This window comes from Mastigoproctus giganteus, chromosome 1 (genome assembly GCF_048544385.1).
Source record: "Mastigoproctus giganteus isolate SK-2022 chromosome 1, ASM4854438v1, whole genome shotgun sequence".
NCBI lineage: Eukaryota > Metazoa > Arthropoda > Arachnida > Uropygi > Thelyphonidae > Mastigoproctus > Mastigoproctus giganteus.
The window spans coordinates 248,246,232-248,266,312 of record NC_143575.1 but is presented as its reverse complement, the minus strand read 5'-3'; the positions used below and the strand labels follow the sequence as shown (position 1 = coordinate 248,266,312).

At 36.0% G+C, this 20,081-nt stretch overlaps 1 protein-coding gene across 1 annotated transcript in view; it reads right to left on the bottom strand.

Annotated features, from left to right (window-relative positions):
• The window catches only part of LOC150091738 (ankyrin repeat and IBR domain-containing protein 1-like), a 228,181-nt gene extending 221,556 nt beyond the window's left edge, over window positions 1–6,625 (bottom strand). Inside the window, exon 1 of the mRNA XM_090369550.1 lies at window positions 6,423–6,625. Within this exon, the coding sequence (XP_090225676.1) occupies window positions 6,423–6,610 (188 nt within the window). The 5' untranslated portion in view covers window positions 6,611–6,625. The remainder of the gene's footprint in view (window positions 1–6,422) is intronic.
• Window positions 6,626–20,081: the final 13,456 nt, after the last annotated feature.

Here is a 20,081-nt window from a genome sequence, read left to right as displayed (position 1 = left end):
CAAAACTATACAATGCAGACATTGATTGCCCAGAAATGGGAAGTCATAGCTTGGAGAATCCCCAGGAAAGCAGCAAGATCAAAACTAACACTAGCCCCTTTACTAACTCGACTCCATTTAATCAAAAGGTACTTCCCATTCAACACTCTGTTCTTTGTCAACAGTTTGAATATAGACCCGGTCTTAATTGCCCATAACAAAGCTCTCCTGTCATAAGCGGCTAAACTCATACTAACAAATCTCCACCAAACTAAATATAACCACAACATTACATCCTTCCTCTCCTCTCACCCTGACTTTAGAGTATAGATGTCCAGGGGAGCACATACCTCATCAGGTACCTCTGGTCTCTATGTATTGAACTGCAGTTTCTCATGCATTAGCTAATCTTGAGAATTTAGTGATAGCCAAGTCATGCCAGTTATGTGTATTTAATTTAAATTACAGGTGTCAATAATTTTGTCTTTCCTATTAATTGTATTTTATTTTATTCTAAACGTGTGCCTTTATGCTTTACTGTAAGCCCCTATACCTGTTGTATCAGTTGTCCCAGGGCAAACTCAGCATTGTCAGCATGTTTTCTGTACTATATAGATGATACTTCTCTATACGACCACGCTGGACCAGCACTTTGTCCAGAATGCCTTTTGGACAAACCTGCAACCACTGGCTTGTCTGGAACTGTTGCCTCTCTGCATTGCAGGAACTTGTGACCAAGGGCTAATAAGCAGAATTTAATTAATATTGATGAAATTGAGCTTATTGTCTAGGTCTGCAGATGACACAAAGGATGGGTGGGTAATAAAAAGCTTAGTACTGCAACAAGATCTAGAAACAGGCAGAGGGTATGTGAGGCTTAACTAACACTGATAAATGCAAGGGTGGAGAATGAAAGAAACCTAGGGGTACCAAGGTTTCTTTCATTGGAGAATGAAAGAAACCTGTAGTGTGACCTGAAGTTTTCTGGGCAGTGCAGACAGACACAAGGTCAGCTCATGGGGTTCTGTGAAAAAAAAATATATATATACAGGAATTTTGGCTTAAGTGACAAGAAGTGATTATCTCATAGTATAGACAATGGGTAGGCTGCATCTTGGGTACTACATAGTATAGTCAATTGGTAGGGCTGCATATAGATCAGGAGGCCTCATTTTAAGAAGGATGTGGATCATCAGTTTGTGCAGTGCTAGGCACCTGCAAGGAGACCTGATTGAATGGTTTAAGGCTTTAAATGGATTGAGTAAACTAAATGCTGATCACATCTTTACTCTTTCTCGGGCAACACACAGATAGGAGAATATAAACTTAAATTGAAAAAGGATGACCATAGGAGAAATTTGTGAAAATTTGCTTTCAGCCATAGAGTAATTGATTGTTGGAACAAACTAACATCTGGTGTTGTGGATGTGAGTAGTTTGAAGAATTTTAAGAATGAAGTAAACAATTATTAAAGGGGATTGACAGATGAAGTGAGCAGTTTTGTGTTGTTTTTTTCTGATACTGTATAAGCTTGCTTCCTTTCATGACTGGCCACAAATAATACTAAAACAGACTTATTATTATAGTAAATTGCAAAACCAGCCACATCTTCATATGTTTTGTACAAACATAATATAAAGTATAAAATATGTATGCCTAATGCTCAGTTAACACAAGTAATGAGTTCTTAGCAAACTGTATGTTAATTGAATGTAAACTAACTGAACATTATTTCCCGTATGAACTCGTGTAACTTGTTAAGATACATTTCCGAAGATTTGCAAATAATTTGATTTCTTTTAAAATGAATAATGAATAAGTATAATTACTATATACATATCTGATAAACTAATTCTGTTTAAAAAACTCATTCAAAGAAAGCTTCTGAGAAGAATACCTTCCTCTTTTCATTTTAAAGAATCTCAAAGTAAACGGTGCATCATGATGACCTCTGACAACATTACTACTTCTTTCACTGAGATCAGAATCCTCTAACTTCTATCATCTATTCAAACTTCATTGTGATTTCTCTTAAACTTCTGAGGTTTAAGCTCTTTGGAGAAATACTGGAGATTTCATGATCACTATCAACCCTTCCTTCAATTTGCATTTGTTTAGTTTTGTTTTGCTTGTAACTCAATTAAATTGTTAATCGTGAGATTAACAATTTAATGTTATGAGACTCCAGAAACTCGTTCACATTTTCAGTATACACTTTTAGGTAAAAGTGCTTTGCCATGTCTAAAGTTTCCTCTGATATTTCCTTGTGTTTCTTGGAAACCTTCAATCACGGACAAAAAAACTGTGGGTAAAATTTACTTCAACGATCAGTCATAGTGAACTGACTGATATCTTTCTAGCTTGTAGCAATGCTTTTCACTCCCATAAGAATGTTATACTCCTTCCGAAACTATATGAGAGTTTTTATTGCTTCCTTATCATACCCCAGGGGCTCACATCTGGTATGGGCTTGGCACACCCAAGGTCCTGAGATGGATATCATCATTCTTCTCTTTCTTGGTGATTCCCTTCTACTTTTGACACACACTCTCTCTCTCTCTCTCTCTCTCTCTCTCTCTCTCTCTCTCTCTCTCTCTCTCTCTCTCTCTCTCTCTCTCTCTCTCTCTCTCTCAGGGTAACTCAGGAATTTTTTTTTTTTGGCTGGTGCAGCATAAGCCTCAGGCTTCCTTGCATCATATAGCTAATAATAATAATAATCAGCAGCAATAGCCTAACGATATCCTGAAAAAGGCCTCTGAGGTTGGGAAAATTCATATTTTAGAATTAAATCAGCTCATACACCAACCATAAGAATAAGTATTTACTGTAACTAAAATATTTACATATTAAAATAAAATAGCTATTTACAAAAACTGCTATTATATTAAATTAAATTATATACATGTAAAAACATTAAAACTGTGATAAAATGCTTAAGATAAAATACACTAAAATAAACCGGATTAAAAGCGATAAAAACAATAAAAGTCTCTGGAGCTTTCGGAAGCATCGGCTTCCTTCCTCAGCAGTAACAAAACTTCCTCCAGCACGTCCATATATAACAGGCTCACGGTACCTATACACGTGGTGCAGTCGGCGCATGGTCTGAACTGGAAGCGGAAATAGCTCGGGAACGTGTTAAGCAGAACTGTTCATCCGTACTTAGGATGATAGTTTCAAACAGAGGATGCATATGCATACCTCTGTCCCTATTCATAATATTGTGGTCGGATGAACAGATTCGTAGGCTCTCGAGCCATTTACAGTTCCAGAACCCATGCGCTCGATCCACGATAACCGCATCCTCTGGGGAAATTTGATGCTACTTCTCCCAAAAATGTTCGGCCACAGCAGACTTATTGTAATCAGCGGTTTTTATAGCATTTGCATGCTCCCCCAGACGATCCTTGAGCCGTCGTTTTGTCTCGCCCACATAACATTCCCCACAATCCGGGCATTTTATCCTGTATACTACTCCACTACTCAGGTCCTTTGCTATTGGGTCTTTTACCTGAGACAACACTATGTGCAACCTCCGCCCGGGAAGCTGCACATCCATATATTTTATTTATATATGGACGTGCTGCAGGAAGTTTTGTTACTGCTGAGGAAGGAAGCCGATGCTTCCGAAAGCTCCAGAGACTTTTATTGTTTTTATTGCTTTTAATCCGGTTTATTTTAGTGTATTTTATCTTAAGGATTTTATCACAGTTTTAATGTTTTTACATGTATATAATTTAATTTAATATAATAGCAGTTTTTGTAAATAGCTATTTTATTTTCATATGTAAATATTTTAGTTACAGTAAATACTTATTCTTATGGTTGGTGTATGGGCTGATTTAATTCTAAAATAGCAATAGCCTAAGCCATGGTTCTCAAATAATACTGCTTCAAGGTGAAAATGGCCCCTTGATCTATACACATGAAGGTGAGAATCCACAATATAAGGAGAACAGAAGCATTACTGAAGATTAATAATGCCTTAAATGTTCTTTTACAACAAATATTTTCCACTTCTGTTACAAAATAGTACACAAGCAGTTGTGGAAAAGCATTTTAGTAATCCATGCTTTCTTATTCCATTTCCATATCACTGTCAGTAGAGATTTGAAAAATTTTTGGAAGCCCCCTGTGGGTTCTCACTAAGATACACTAAAAGTGGCTGTTTGAAGTTGTTAGTTGCATTACCACCTATTAATAAAGTCAATATCAATAGCAGCTTTCAAAGCAAGCAATTTACCACTATATTCTCACCCCCAGTTCAATAATTTCAGAAAGAAGACTGGGGAACCCATAGCTGTTTCTAAGTCTGCACTGGCAGCTTCTCCTGTCAGTTTTATATTATGTGGTCATGCATGGATCTTGTATCTTGGAACTTGCATCCCCCAACGTGCATTAAATGGATCAAAGCTACTGCCCACACTGTCACCTTGATCACTTTTGGATTTATAATGTACATCAGCTTCTAATTTCATAAATAAATTAATCAATTTTCTCTTTATAATCTGGGACAATAGCAAAGATCAGAGAAGTGCACAACTTCCATAGTTATGCACAGTGCACCATAGAAGTTAGTTAGTTAGTTATTTGGTTTTTAGGAGCATTAGCAACTAAGGCCATATTGCTCCGGGATATGCGGTGATCATTCCCTGACCTTTCCACATCCTCCGTATTTGGTGGTGACGGGCTCGAACCCCGGTCTAATCAAGAAGCGTGTGCTACGCACTGCTGCTCCTTCCCACCTGGCTACGGAGGCGCCTGCACCATAGAAGTGAAACTGCACGTAACTGCAGACATAAGCACGTATATCAGGGGGCCTCAGTAGCTAGGTGGACAGGAGCAGCAGTGCATAGCACACGCTTCTTGATTAGACCGGGATTCGAGCCCATGCCCACCAAATACGGAGGATGTGGAAAGGTTAGGGAATGACCACCGCATATCCCTGGAGCAATATGGCCTTAGTTGCTAATGCTCCTAAAAACCAAAATAGCAAACAAACAACAACAATGTATATCAGGCAAACAGTATCAGTAGAAATTTGTATTATCAGATGTACACTAATTGGATGTACGGCAACTGCATTAGGCATATCATGTTCATAACAGAATTTCATGGAAATACTTTAGGTCTGCTTCTTCAACTCCTAAACTAACATTATTGTGTATACATTACTATGTTACTCTTACTGCAGGCAGAACACAGTAGAATAAAGTAAACTAGCATATACAGTAGACTCTCAAAATAATGGCACCCCAAATAACGGAACATTCGAGCTAACGGCACATTGAGATTGGATGTTTATACAGCACAGACACCTTGCTTGTTTGTTTGTTTGGTTGGTTTTTAGGAGCATTAGCAACTAAGGCCATATTGCTCCGGGATATGCGGTGGTCATTTCTTGACCTTTCCGCATCCTCCGTATTTGGTGGTGATGGGCTCGAACCCCGGTCTAATCAAGAAGCATGTGCTGCGCACTGCTGCTCCTTCCCACCTGGCTACAGAGGCACCATAGGACAGACACCTTGCAGTGCTGAAAAAAGAAAACTGCAAGTCACATGATTACTGTATTTGTTTATGTTTGCCATTTTGAAAGTGAATTCTGTATTGATATCACAGATTATACCGCTGTTTTATATTTATTTTAAATTAAAAACCCATGGCTCCTAAAGTTAATAAACCTCATAACAGAAAAAAAGAACAACATTAAAGCTTAGTGACAAACTTGATATAATCCAAACTATTACATTAGGGTCACCTGGTAATTTCTTACATATACCATGTGTATTGTGTCTGTAAATTGGATGTGTTCTCTCTGGTCGATTTGCCTGTTTTGCTAATGAAAAACCCCAGTTTCTGGGAGGGGGAACCTTGCTATCTATGCCTGAGACCGACTAACTCAGCCATGGAGTAAAAAAAAAAGCTCATGAGTTCCTCGTGTCATCAACAGGATTCTAACCCGGGCCTTTTCCACCCCTGGTGTGGGGAGGGTGGTGGCAATACCGCCGTGCTACCCGACAGACTAAACTTAGTATAATAAAGAAAATAGAACGGGGGTAAGTAAGAGTGTATTAATGGCAGAATATAACATTGGATAGTCAACATGTTTTTTATGTGCAGTTAATAAAATTGCATTCTTAATCTCTCTATTTCTTATTTAGCCTCATTATTTCTGTATTAAATATATTAAAAACAAAACTTTCTAGATAATGGAAAAATCAAAATAACTGCACCTTGAATCCCCGAAGGTGCCATTATTCTGAAAGTCTACTGTAATAAAATAAATGAAATAAATTATATAATATAATCTGAAACTGAAAAAGGCTACCTTGAATTATCTATCTTTATATAATTTACTTTTATATTACTAAAAACAATTGTAACTAACAATCAATGTCCAGTTTTAAATTTCTAATTAAAATCACAAAAATTTCACAAGTTACCTGAGCAATGGCTTCATAGCATGTTTTGCTGCTAAATGAAGAGGGCTGCTATGTTGTAAAGAATCTCCATAAGAGCAATTAGGATCCAGTGTACGTCGTAGCTCAGGACTATTCTGGAACACTTGAAGAGCGGCATACTCATCACCATTTTGAAGATGTTTACGAAATTTACTAGAAGCATTGCCCATCTTTCCTCATGTGCTAATACAAGATAGCATAAACACAACATCTGGCACTGATATCTTTAAAGTCTAGCGTACCTTTTAAGTATCCAGAAGTATACCAGGCATTTATATAATGATTATATTAAAAAGTTAAGGAACTGGTATCATTTTTTTAATGCAACTATAAATAACTTATAGTTCTCTTTATCCTTTTTTTTGGCATTTTCTTAAAAGTTGATCAGAACACAACAGAATGTGCATTTGCTGAATTAGTTCAAAATGCATTCTATTAAGCTAAGAAATTACTTCTGCAAAGTTCATACAGACAAACACTACTGTAGTATACTACAGATGAAACAGAAGCACTATTTCCACTCATCTTCTTGCTTAACATCTGGACATGGGAAGGAAAAAAAATACATTAAATGACATCTGCAACTTTTCCACCACTAACATATCTATATTATCAAAAAGCAAAAATTTAACATGGCAAACATTTTAAGAAGTTCACACATGCTGTATTCTTTTGATTTATAAAACTGTTCTTCAATACTTGTAAATACACTTATGAAAGAGATAATTCCTGTCTCATATCTTAAAACTAAACTGACAGTAAAATTTACAAATTCCTTTGTATAATGCATGGCATTCCTAGACACGATCTCCAGTCTATAGGACATGGATTAAAGTATAATATGGATATACAGGGTGTCTCAAAAATATTGGTACAAACGTTTAGGGGAGGTAGGTAACATCTAAAGGAATGTGAATTGCATAGGAACCCATAACCGGAAACATCACGGGAAAGTAGTAGTAGAGGCACAAGAAGCAGAAATGACAAAAGACAGTAATTAGTGGCAAACATTTATTTGACATAATATTAACAATGGAGTATAAGATGGATGCATTTCATGATGTTACAACAGATGCTCGAAGGTTCCACCATGAGACGCGATGAATGCGTGATACTGACGCAGCATGGACTGGCGGACACGATCGAACACACCTGGAGTTTCTTTGACAGTAGTAGCAGCGCAGACGAGTCTCGCCACGAGATCCATTTCCATCTCCACAGGCGATTCATACACAATAGATGAGGGCCCCCACAGAAAGAAATCAAGGCTCGATAAATCAGGTGAGCGTGAGAGCCAGGCAACGGGTCCACCACATTGCCTGGCCAATCCATCGACGCCCAAAAAAAAAAAAAAAAAAAAAACGCCTGTTCAAATGGTCACAAACACAGCTTCCATAATGGGCAGGCGCCCCATCATGTTGAAACCAAATGTTGCATCTCACATTTGCTGGAACATCATCAAGTAACCATGGTAGAACTTGTTCAAGAAAGATCCGATATTTAGCGGAGTTCATGCGGGATGGTAACAGGTATGGGCCGATTAAGCAGTCACCGACCATACCTGCCCACACATTTATTGCAAAGCGATGTTGTGCCGCATGGGGGCGCACACCGTGTGGGTTGTCGTGAGCCCACACATGAGCATTGTGTTGATTGAATAAGCCTTCCCGAGTGAAATAAGTGACCAAAACATAGGCTGGAAAATTCAAGTCTTGAACACTTTCTTGGAGAAACCACTGCACAAAAGCCACACGTGCAGGATGATCTTGGGGGAGCAGTAACTGAACCCTTTGGAGATGAAATGGGTTTAAGGAATCTTCATGCCAGACCAGCTGTACACTGCAACGAGACACTCCTAAGGCAGAGGCAACGGCACGTGTGCTGGTAGTAGGATTATTCTGGATGGCATTCAACACACTTTCTTCCATGGCGGGATTTCGCGTCGAACGTGGTCTGCCCACACTACTCCTGTTACCTCTAAATGACCCATAATCGCAAAAATTTTGATGCACACGTGCAAACAAACGGTGATCCAGTACATGTCTGCCTGGGAAGCGTTCTCCATAAATTCATTGAGCAGCTCGTCCATTGCCCTCTGCTAATCCATACACTAGGTGCATGTCTGCCAGCTCACAGTTCATATATCGATGCATGCTCTTCGTGCGGTGACTACTGCTTGAATAAGTAAACCAGAAATTTTCCCTCTTGCGAACTGATGAACAGCGCCGTCTACTGATTTACGGTGACGTTTCCGGTTATGGGTTCCTATACGATTCACATTCCTTTAGATGTAACCTACCTCCCGTAAATGTTTGTACCAATATTTTTGAGACACCCTGTATAGTATAAAAGGATTCTATAGGGCTGTGAAGTGGTTTTTGCTGAACTATTTGCAATGCAGACTGGAGAGTGTCTCAAAGTTCAGCCAGAGGAAGTGGCTGTAGTTCTGTGCATTGGATACTATCCTTCCATGGTCCTGTCCCAATGATTCAATTAAGTTGAGATCAGCCAATCGTGTGGGCCAAAAAAAGAACTCAAAATCATCCAATCATTCCCCCATCCACCCCTCTCTCTCATTTGTAATCCTAGTGTGATAAGATGGTATAGAATCCTATTATACATGTAATTAAAAAAATTCTTTTTTTTTTTCCCCTTTTCTTTTCTCCTCAACTTTCATAAATACACGACACATATTCATCATGGTCAATGGGTGCTTTCTGTCTATCAGTGGCCCTTGTCCATAAGTCTCCCTTCTATCTTCCTTTTTCCCTTTCTCCCTTTTTATATATTTAGGCTTATATATATAAGCCCAGTGGCATAGCTTATAATTCATGACAGTACAGCAGTTTTGCCACGTCACTCACCTGACCTCCTCAGGTGAGTTCCTCATCAAAAACTGGATGAATTCTGCAACAGTCCCCTCAATTTGTGCTGTCGTTAGCTGATTTAAGGTGAAGGGAGTAAAGTTTCTCCCCATGAGGTGGTTTGGCCCACATACATGCAAATCAGCCTAATTTGCATCAGTGGCATAATTAAGACTGCCTCACCCTTATGCAATGTATTTCAGACCCCACTATGCTGAATGTGTCCACCTAGTTCATAGGGAAAAAATTCACTCTGATTAAAAGTAGGTTCCAGAAAATTAAATGTAGGATGTCAATTTATTTAAGGAAGAACTTAAACAACAAAAATCGTAATGGGGTTTCTCCATTGATCATATCAACATAAGGTTCAGCATGTGATGAAAGAGGCATGACTCAGACTATAAGTAACTGCATTATACTATATTAACTGTATAATCAATTAGCTGTAACTGTATATTACAGTTAGTTTTAAACAAGTGAACTTTTAAAAATGATCTCTAGTTTATTCAAGTTTTCACTGAAAACAATTTTTCATAGAAAATGCATTTATATGCATTTTCTATGAAAAATTGCTTTCAGTGAAAACTGAATAAACTAGAGATCTTTATTGCACTATACACCAAATAAGAATTACATGTATATATTCTTATTATATATTACAAAAGTTTTTTCTTTACAACAAACAATGACCAGATTAAACAATAATTTATTGTTAAGGATTACTGGTATATAAATTCAGCTAATTAAAGCAATTCATAGTTATTGCTTTAATTATTCATAATTCATAATTATGAATTGAATTAATAATTAGTCGTAATTATGACTAATTATTCATAGTCACTTGAACACGACTCATCTTTTATCCTGACTGATGAGAGATAAACGTTATTCCAAAGTTTACTTGACAAGCTAATTGCTTACCGGTCAAAATTTTGTCAGATACATAACTCATTCATTTGGTACTGAACTTACTGAATGGGTGAACTAGATTGCATTATTTGTTTTGTGTAATCAACACGTATGTATCATATAGTAATAACATTGATTTTGAATTTGTATTTTAAATTTTATTAAATGTTTTACCTTTGTACAATCTAATGTTTGTCACTTCTTTGTAATGTTTACCTATCTATCTACTGTTTGGTGATAGCTGAATAAATTCAAACTTAAATTGGGCTATTATTAATACGTTAAACAGAAACAATAGAACCAACTGATGAGGCTAACAAATGCAAATTCTAAATGGGAAGTGTACGTGTTCAGGGAAGTAACCATAAAATCTACCACACTTTTTATACCAAGACACATGTTCAAAGGTGAGACCTAAACTGGTGTCAGAATAACTGAGACTAGTGGCAGAAAAAAAATGCATGAGATGATTATAAATTATCAGAGGACACGGAAGCCAAAGTAAGTATAAATTTGCAATCATGTTACCAAAAAGGGTTTAGCTAACCAAGGCAGATGAGAAGTCTTCGGCTAAGAATGCAAAGAAAAGGTAAAGCATTTTTTTCTAATGATAACACTAGATGGAAAGGGGTGAACCAGACTGGTCCACTAGAATGAATACTAAACTATTGATCATTCTGTTCAGAGCTAACAAATTGAATAAATATTTTGCATCTACATTCAATTCAGAGGAGATTTTTAAGGATGCATGCTAAATTCTAGTTGAGAGCTAAATGATTTTGTGATAACTGAAGGAAAGAAAAACAGAAATTGTTGAAGCTAAAAGTAAATAAGGTGTCTAGGACTGACAGAAGCTATCCAATATAATTAGGAAATGATGTTACATAACTTCATTCTCCTTCAGTCAGCAAATGAAGGAGATTTAGTCATTCAGCAAGCAAGAGCTGTTAAACAACTCAAATCAGCATTTAGTTCACTTAATTCTTTTAAAGCTTTATACACTTCAATAAAGTCATGATATAGATGCTTAGCTTCCAGAGACCCTACTCTTTCTTCATAAAAATATCCTTCTCTGACCGCAATTAATCAATTTCTTCCTAAAATGAAGTTCCCAAACCTATATATATAATTTTTCTGATGTGGCCTAACTGCCTTATCCTTGCTGGCAAAGTTACTGAAAGAATCCTGTGAACTATTCTAGCAGCTATTTGCACTGATTACAGAATTTTGTCCAGACAGTACAAACCCCCATAAGTCTTTTCCTTACCAGTACCTTGAATTACAGGCTACCCAAATGTTATGTTATTTCAAGGTTACTGCTAAACAAATTACATTTATAACATGCATAAATGCAGTACTTGCATTTAACATTGTTAAACCTCAAATGCAGTTTTTCAGCTAAATCTTCTTCAAGTAATACTCTCATTAATACCAATAACCATTGTGCCCACCTTAAAAACAGTAAGGTACTCAACTCTGATCCCTGTGGTACCCCACTCATTATACCACTACATGAAGAGCAATAGCCATTTATAATCACTCTTTGTCTCCTACCACTTAATCATCTTTTTATCCACAGGCAACTTTATCTTTAATGCAAGTTGTTCCATTTATACAATGATTGTATGTGGTACAGTATCAAAAGCTTTAGTGAAATCAAAGTATATGATGTGAAAATTATTCTCTGCATCTAGTTCCTTTGTGACAACCTCATAGTAGCTAATCAGACTAGCATCAGGCATGATCTCTCTTCAACAAATCCTGCTGAAATTGATTTATGGTTCCACTCCTATCAAGATAATCTTGCATGACTCCTTTGACTACTGACTTCATTATTTTTTATTTTTTTAGGTACAGTGGTAAAATTTACAGGTCCACCTTTGCAAATAGGAGCTACATTTACACATCTCCAATTTGCAGAAACGTATCCTGAATCTATACAATTATATTAATGAGAGCATCCTTAAATTTAGGATGGAATCTATCAAATTATATTAAAATAAGTTTTTACAGCTTCTTTTAATATAAATGGTTAGATTCAATCAGTGCCAGCTGCTTTGTCCACTTTCAGCTGCAAATTTTTCTTCCGCCATCCTTTCAGCTATTATAAAATCATATAATTCTCAATCAACATTAAATAGTTAATCCCGTCAATATCAGATAGATCTGTTAACCCAGTCTCTAAAAACGTCTTAATGTGCATTAGTATTAATATCAGTATTTGTAGTAGCAAACGATGCAAGAAAGTAAATTTATAACAGCATCAGCCCAAAAAAAAAAATTCCCATTTAACCTATCCACCCCCACCCACTAACAGTTTGTCTAGTTCTTCACTAAATTTATTAAAACTATCCACTTCCACAACCAACAGATGGAAGCTTGTTCCAGCAATCAACCACCCACTGGTTGAAGGAAAACTTCTGCAACCATCCTTCCTCAATTTTAATTTGTCCCCTCATGTGTATAGCTAAGAAAGAGGAAAATTCCCATTAGCACTGAGTTTATTCAAGCCATTCAAAGCCTTAAACACCTCAATCAGATCACTTTGTAAGTGCCTAGTCTCCAGATGCCTCAATCTGCAGAACTGAAGCCTTTCTTGGTAAGTGCACCTCTTTGTTCCCTCACCAGTCTTGTTATCCTATCTGTACCTGTTGCAGCAGCTCTACATCCTTCCTAAAATGTGGCCTCCAGACTTGTATGCAATACTCAAGATGTGGCCTGACCACTGACAAGTACAATGGAATAATCACCTCCCTATTCCTGCTAGCAAAATTCCTGTATATCATTGACAAAACCCCCATGAGCTGTCCAGGCAGCTTGTCTGCACTGCTCAAAGAACTTCATATCTGACTGCAGAATTACCCCAGGTCCTTTTCATTTTCAACTCTCCTGAGTGTGGTATTACACAATTGAAATATTACTCTGGGATTACTGCTACCCATATGCAGTACTTTGCATTTGTCAATGTTAAACTTTAATTGCCATTTCTCGACCCATCTACCTAATTTTTCTAGATCTTGTAGCAGCAGCATACCTTCCTTATTGTCATTAACCACCCTGCCACCTTTGTATCATCTGCAAACTTAAACATTAAGGTTGATATACCTTCATCAATATCATTAATAAATACAGAAAACAACAATGGGCCCAGTGTCGAACCCTGTGGAATTCCACTAATAACATTAGTCCACTAAGAGTAGTGTTCACTGATAACCAAGTGCAATGTAGATGCAAAATATTTACTGTATGTCAGCAACCTGTGCAAAGTCATCAACAACATCCCTTCTATTGTTAACATAAGCAAAGAATTCCTTTCTACTTTTCTTTTCACTCAGCCAAAGACTTCTCATAATCTGCCATGGCATAATATGGCCTAACCACCTCCCAAAGTAACTCGATTACAGACAAATTTGCTAGAAGTTATATACACTGTGACACCATGTGAATATGTTGCTGATACAGGAATAGAGTCTCTGCCTGTAAGAAACTCGACTCTGTTTAGAGGCCTGAAGAGAAGGTTCAGCAAAACCTTGAAACATAGACAACTATAATTAAGTGTAGTTTGATGTGATAACACTTCAATAAACATACCAACATGTAACAATGTATTTATTTCATCTGACTTGTAATTAATGACTAACCACATATCATTCCCCTTCCAGACAATTAGTCAAAATCTGTAGTTACTGTAGGACTCCATCTCATGCATTCTTCTTCTTCTCTGCCATTATTAATTTCTATCAGTTTAATAATGTTAAATACAGGGAAATTATAAAATAATAACAAGTAAATTGTATAAATATGAAACTTTTTGCTTTAAATTTAAAATGTCTCAATATGAATCTTTTGCAATTAAATACTTTAAATTTAAAGAATAATGCTAATTTCTCAAATGTTTTTGCAAATATAGATCTTGTTTCATTTTAATCATTTTAATGCTAATTGGCATGTGCTATCATGTTCTAACAAGTTAAGAAAACAAATTTATGTAATTGGAGTGTGAGAAAGTAGGACTAAAGCAATGTGACTTGACATGCTTTCTATTTCCAATTTTTCAGGTAAGGAGCCACTTAACCTTCTACTGTTAGAGTGGCATCTGACAGATGCTACTTTGTTTAATTTTTCTGTTATTTTTTAAATTTGTTTCTGTTATTTTTTAAATTTGTTTCTGTTATTTTTTAAATTTGTTTCTGTTATTTTGTAAAGTCAAACCATCTAGATTGTTAATACATGCAAAGAATTCATTCCTTACTACTTTTCTTTGCACTCAGCCAAAGACGTTTCATAATCTGTCTTGGCATGCCTAGACACATCCGAAAGTAACCTCATTACAGAAAAAATTGATAGAAGTTACCTTTCCTCACCAATATTCCCTAACTGGTTATACAGTATTTTCTGTTTTTGTTTCAATATACTATGAATTACAAGGCATTAAACTTTTGTTTTGTTTTTAATAGATGCCAGGTGAGCAAAAGCATCTTTTTTTCTAGGCAACTGCCATTCCAATGTGGTTTCTGTGAGACGCCAGTGAAAGCTGTCTAATCTTGCCATAATGATTTGATTTCGCTGCCTAAGCACAAATAGATGACAAAAATACAGACATTCACATTGTATCTTCCCAACACCATGTGAACATCTGAGTTTCAATCTGGGTCAGTAACTTTGAAAATTCTAAAAAAATACAATAAAAACTTTCCTTATTATTATTATTGTTGTTGGTTTCTCTCATTTATTTTTGTTCAATATTTTTTAATTGGATTCAGCAAATTATAATTAATAGATAACCGTTTTCAATTTAGTAAAAAAGTTAAAAATTAATTTTTTTATAATTAAAACAAAAACAAGAATTACGCAGATGTCACGTGAGTGTGCAAGTGATGGAAGGTGAATTGCAATTGTGGACATTGCTGTGAAGTGAACTGTGCACTTGGAAAAGTGCAGTACTTATGCTATTACAAAGTAGAGAAAAAAATTAAATGTAGTGATAAATGATCTCCCTATCAACATCAAAATTCTGGGGTAAAAATTTATTCTACACATATTTGTATTATGAAGCAAAACATGACCCATGATGAATTAAGGGTAAATGAATACCAAAACTTATTTTTTTTTAAACTCTAAGAAATCAAGGAACCTTTCAAATTAAAAATAAAAATAAACAGAGAAGAAAATATGGAGAACTCATTATGCTTATAATGCTGCTAAACATAATGCTCAAGATACTTTTCATGGGAAAATATGCAAGGTAAATATTAGAAGCATATAAGCATAAAAAAAAAAGAAAACAAAAGCATAGACTTGCAAACAAAATTTGAAAAGCACCTGCAAGAACAGCAGTGTCAGCAAAACAAACTGGTAGGTGTATAGCTTATTACTGTTGTATACTCTTCACTATTCATAAAGAATAAAGGCAAAATTAGGGATGTCAGCTTCTGTGATTTCAAGAAAGAGAAAGAAATTTTGGAGTGATGAATCATTATTGATACAGTCATTATATAATTATCCAGTATCTTGCATATAATGTAAGATACTGGATAATTTTATTCATTTCATTTTCCCATTGAATGCAGAAATTTATTATAATGAATAGAAATTAAGTCATAACATAACAGATTTACTCAATTTCTTATTGTCATCAACTTTTTATTTTAAAATTGTAAATATTAAATTTACAATTAAATTGTAAATTTCAAAATTGTCAATTGAGTTTCCATTGCAACAAGTATTTTTTCTTGAAAGTACTTGTTACAAAAGACTTTTCCTTGATTTTCTTAACCCTCATTACGGCAGACTTTCATTGTAAATGCAAAATATTTCTTGAAAAATATAGTTGCACAAAAAACAAGCTAACTCATTCTAAATTAAGAGTAAACTCAATCCAATTAGCCTTACTGTCCCATAATGCTAAGTAATATCCCAATAAGTAATGTCCTAATAAGTAATCCTAAGTAATGTCCCAAATACTGAAAATGCACATTCTAAATTTGTCACAGTAACTTTTTTGTTTTTTTTTTGTTAGCGCATTGGTTTCTGTGGCCATAATGCACCTCCCAAAGTTTTTGCATTTTCTACTCTGATCCAAGCCTGAGGCGGGATTTGAACCCACGACCTTTGGGTTGCCAGGCAGACACTTTACCCACCTGGCTAGCCCTGTCGGCGTCACAGTAACTATAATCATTAGAAATATCATTAATATTATAGTAGAAAGTTTAGTAATGTTACTTTTCAAACAAGATAAAAATGATTAACTGAGTTGTTTGAAACCACTCTCCTATTTGAGTATATATTAAAAATATCCTCGAATATGAGAGTTTTAAGGTGTTCTCAGTACTCAGAGACATTATCTACAGTACTCAGAGACATATTATGCTGAGTGTGATTTTAAAACCTCACAGTAAGTAGTCTTTCCTGCTGTACTATCAAGTTATTTCTACCTTTTACTACTCTCTTTTCAGCTCTAGAAATTACTTCCTTAGCATAGTCTTTGAATTTTTCAGCATTTGTAATGTGGTAGGTGGACAAAACCATGATGTCTAGCAATATCAGCAGTTTGCTTACCTTTTTCATACTGTTTATGTTTAATTTCATATCCTAAGGCAACCCTTTCCCTTAATTTCTTTTTTGCAGATTCGAATAAGTGGACACCAAAGCCTACAGTAAATAAAAACTAGTCTGAAATCAAGTCATTAAGAGTGTTATGCAGGCTAAGAAAGATTATGAAAAGTTGTTGGCTAAGAATACAAAGAAAAGTAGAAGAATTCTTTGTTTGTGTTAAACTAGAAGGAAAGGGATGAAGCAGATTAGACCACTAGATATGAATAGCATAAGTGGTAATCAATGGACACTGCTCATCGTGGTCACTAATGTTATTAGTGGAGTCCCTCAGGGTTCAGTGTTGGGTCCATTATTGTTTTCTGTATTTATAAATAATATTGATGATGGTATATCAAGCTTAATGTCCAAGTTTGCAAACGATACAAAGGTTGGCTGTTTGTTTGTTTGTTATTTGGTTTTTAGGAGCATTAGCAACTAAGGCCATATTGCTCCAGGATATGCGGTGGTCATTCCCTGACCTTTCCGCATCCTCCGTATTTCGTGGTGACGGGCTCGAACCCCAGTCTAATCAAGAAGCGTGTGCTACGCACTGCTGATCCTTCCCACCTGGCTACGGAGGCGCAACAAAGGTTGACAGGGTTGTTGAGGACACTACTGGCGCTATGCTGCTGCAACAGGATCTGGAAAGGTTGAGCAGATGGGCTGAGAGATGGCAAATGAAGTTTAACATTGACAAATGTAAAGTACTACATATGGGAAACAGCAACCCCAGAGCAACGTATCAACTCTGTGGTAGTACACTGACAGTGGTAGAGAATGAAAAGGACCTGGGGGGTAATTGTGCAGGCAGATATGAAGTTCTCTGAGCAGTGCAGAAGGGCTGCAAGAGTAGCTCATGGAGTCTTAACAATGATATACAGGAATTTTTCTAGAAGGGATAAGGAGGTGATTATTCCCTTGTATAAGGCAATGGTCAGGCCACACCTTGAGTACTGTTTACAGGTCTGGAGGCCTCATTTCAAGAAGGATGTAGAGCTGCTGGAACAAGTACAGAGAAGGGCAACAAGATTAGTGAATGGAACAAAGGGTTGCTCTTACAAAGAAAGTAAATTACAGTGTCTGGAGACAAGGCACCGGCGAGGTGATCTGATAGAGGTGTATAAAGCCTTGAATGGTTTGAACATGCTCAATGCTGATGGGATTCTGCCTCTTGCTCAGAATAATCACCTGGGAGGGCATAAATTCAAATTGAGGAAAGACAGAGGTAGGATAGAAGTGCAGAAATTTGCCTTTAGCCAGTGGGTAGTTGGTTGGTGGAACAGACTTCCATCCCTTGTTGTGGAAGTTGATAGCCTAAATAAATTTAAGGCTCAGTTGGATGGGTATTTCGAACAAATGGAGGGCTGAAGTGGGAGTTTTTTTTTTTTTTTGGCTGATGCTGCATAAGCTTGCTTTCTTGCATCATATGCTTCTACTAATGCTAATAACTATTGATAATCCTGTTCAGGTATTTACAAATTGAGTAAAAACTTTCTAGATATTGACTGGAGCTTGTGGTTGGTGACTCAATAGCAAGATGTTTCTGGATTCATTGGATGGCTATGTTCTATACCAGCAGGTTAGAGAGAGGCAAAGATAGAAAGCAATACTCTTGATCTGATTATCAGCAGTAACTCTTCATGCATTAAGAATCTGTAGATATAAAAATATTAAAATATTTATTAATATATAATATCTCCAATCCTTAAAAGATAAAAGATTGAAGATATAAAAATGTCTCTCCTATTCACAAAGTGGGGATCAACAGGTGAAGTGAATAATTACATAGTTGTAAGCATGATCTCTGTTCTAGAAAAAATAATGGAGTCAGTGGTTAAATAAGTGATGCAGGATAATCTTGACAAGAATGCAGATATACAGACACTGGAGCACAGATATCTTAAGGGAGATCTTGTCTGCTTATTACGATTAGCTACTACAATGCAATCACAAAAGGAACTGTATGTAAAAGGAAATTTTGACTTCATCTACTTAGATTTTAGTAAAGCTGTTACTGTTCCATACTGAAAGACTGCTGTACAAATTGGAGCAGTGTGGCATTGCAGACAAAGTTAGTAATAAAGATTGAGTGGCAGGAGGGAGACTAAGAGTGATTACTAATGGCCACTGCTCTTCATGAACTAAAATTATTAGTGGAGTCCCTTGAGATTCAGTGCTAAGCCCTTTTACTGCTTTCAATATTTATAAATATTTATTAAAAATGTTGATGAAGGCATCTTAAGTTTAACATCTAAGTTTCTGACAATACAAAGGTTGGCAGGGTATTATAAGAATTATGCTACTGCAACAAGACCTAGAGAAATAGGCACATGGGCTGAAAATTGGCAATTTTTTAACACTCATAAATGAAAAGTATTGCATTTGAATAGCAGTAATTCCAGAATATTCTAACCATTGGTAGGTTATTTTGGAATTAATCATAGTTCTACAGTCCGACATGAAATTTACTAGATAATGCAGACATGGTGCTGGGACAGCTCATGGTGGTTCTGTCAATGATAAACAGAATTTTGCCAGCAGGGAAAGATTGATTATTCAGTTGTATAAAGCACTGTTATATCACATCTTAGGTACTGCATACAAGTCTAGAAGCTTCGTTTTAGGAAGGTTGTCGGAAGGTACAAAGAAGAGTAACAAGGTTAGTTAAGGTTACAAAAGGGTACTTTTACTAAGAAAGGCTCTACTTCTATAAACTGTAGCATATAGGCACCCCTTGAAGAGACCTGATTCAAGGTTTTAAAAAATGAAGTGAGTAAACTAAATGCTGATGGCATCCTTATTCTTTCTCAGATGACACACACACACAGGGAACTAAATTTAAATAAACTGAAAAAGGATGGTTTAAAGATAGATTTGCAAAAATTTGGTTTTAGCCACACAGTCATTGATTGTTGGAACAAACTTCCATATGGTTTTTCAGAAGTAAATAGTCAATAAATTTAAAGAATAATTAGATAAATTAGACACATGTGTGCAGTCTTTTTTGGCTACTGCTATATAAGCTTGCATCCAAGCATCATTTGCCACTACTAATACTAAGTCACTTTTTTTCTCTTTTAAGACATAGCAACTGTTTAAATTAGTTAAATGTACAATAGTGTAAATCAATCAATTTATAGTACAGAGAAGAGTACAACTGAAATCTTGAGAACAGAGGTCAGGATTGTAGTCAACAAAAAAAGAACAGTGTTGAAACAAAGAAAGAACACATTCCTAAACTTGCATAACTTGCTAAACTTGGATGGAACAGACT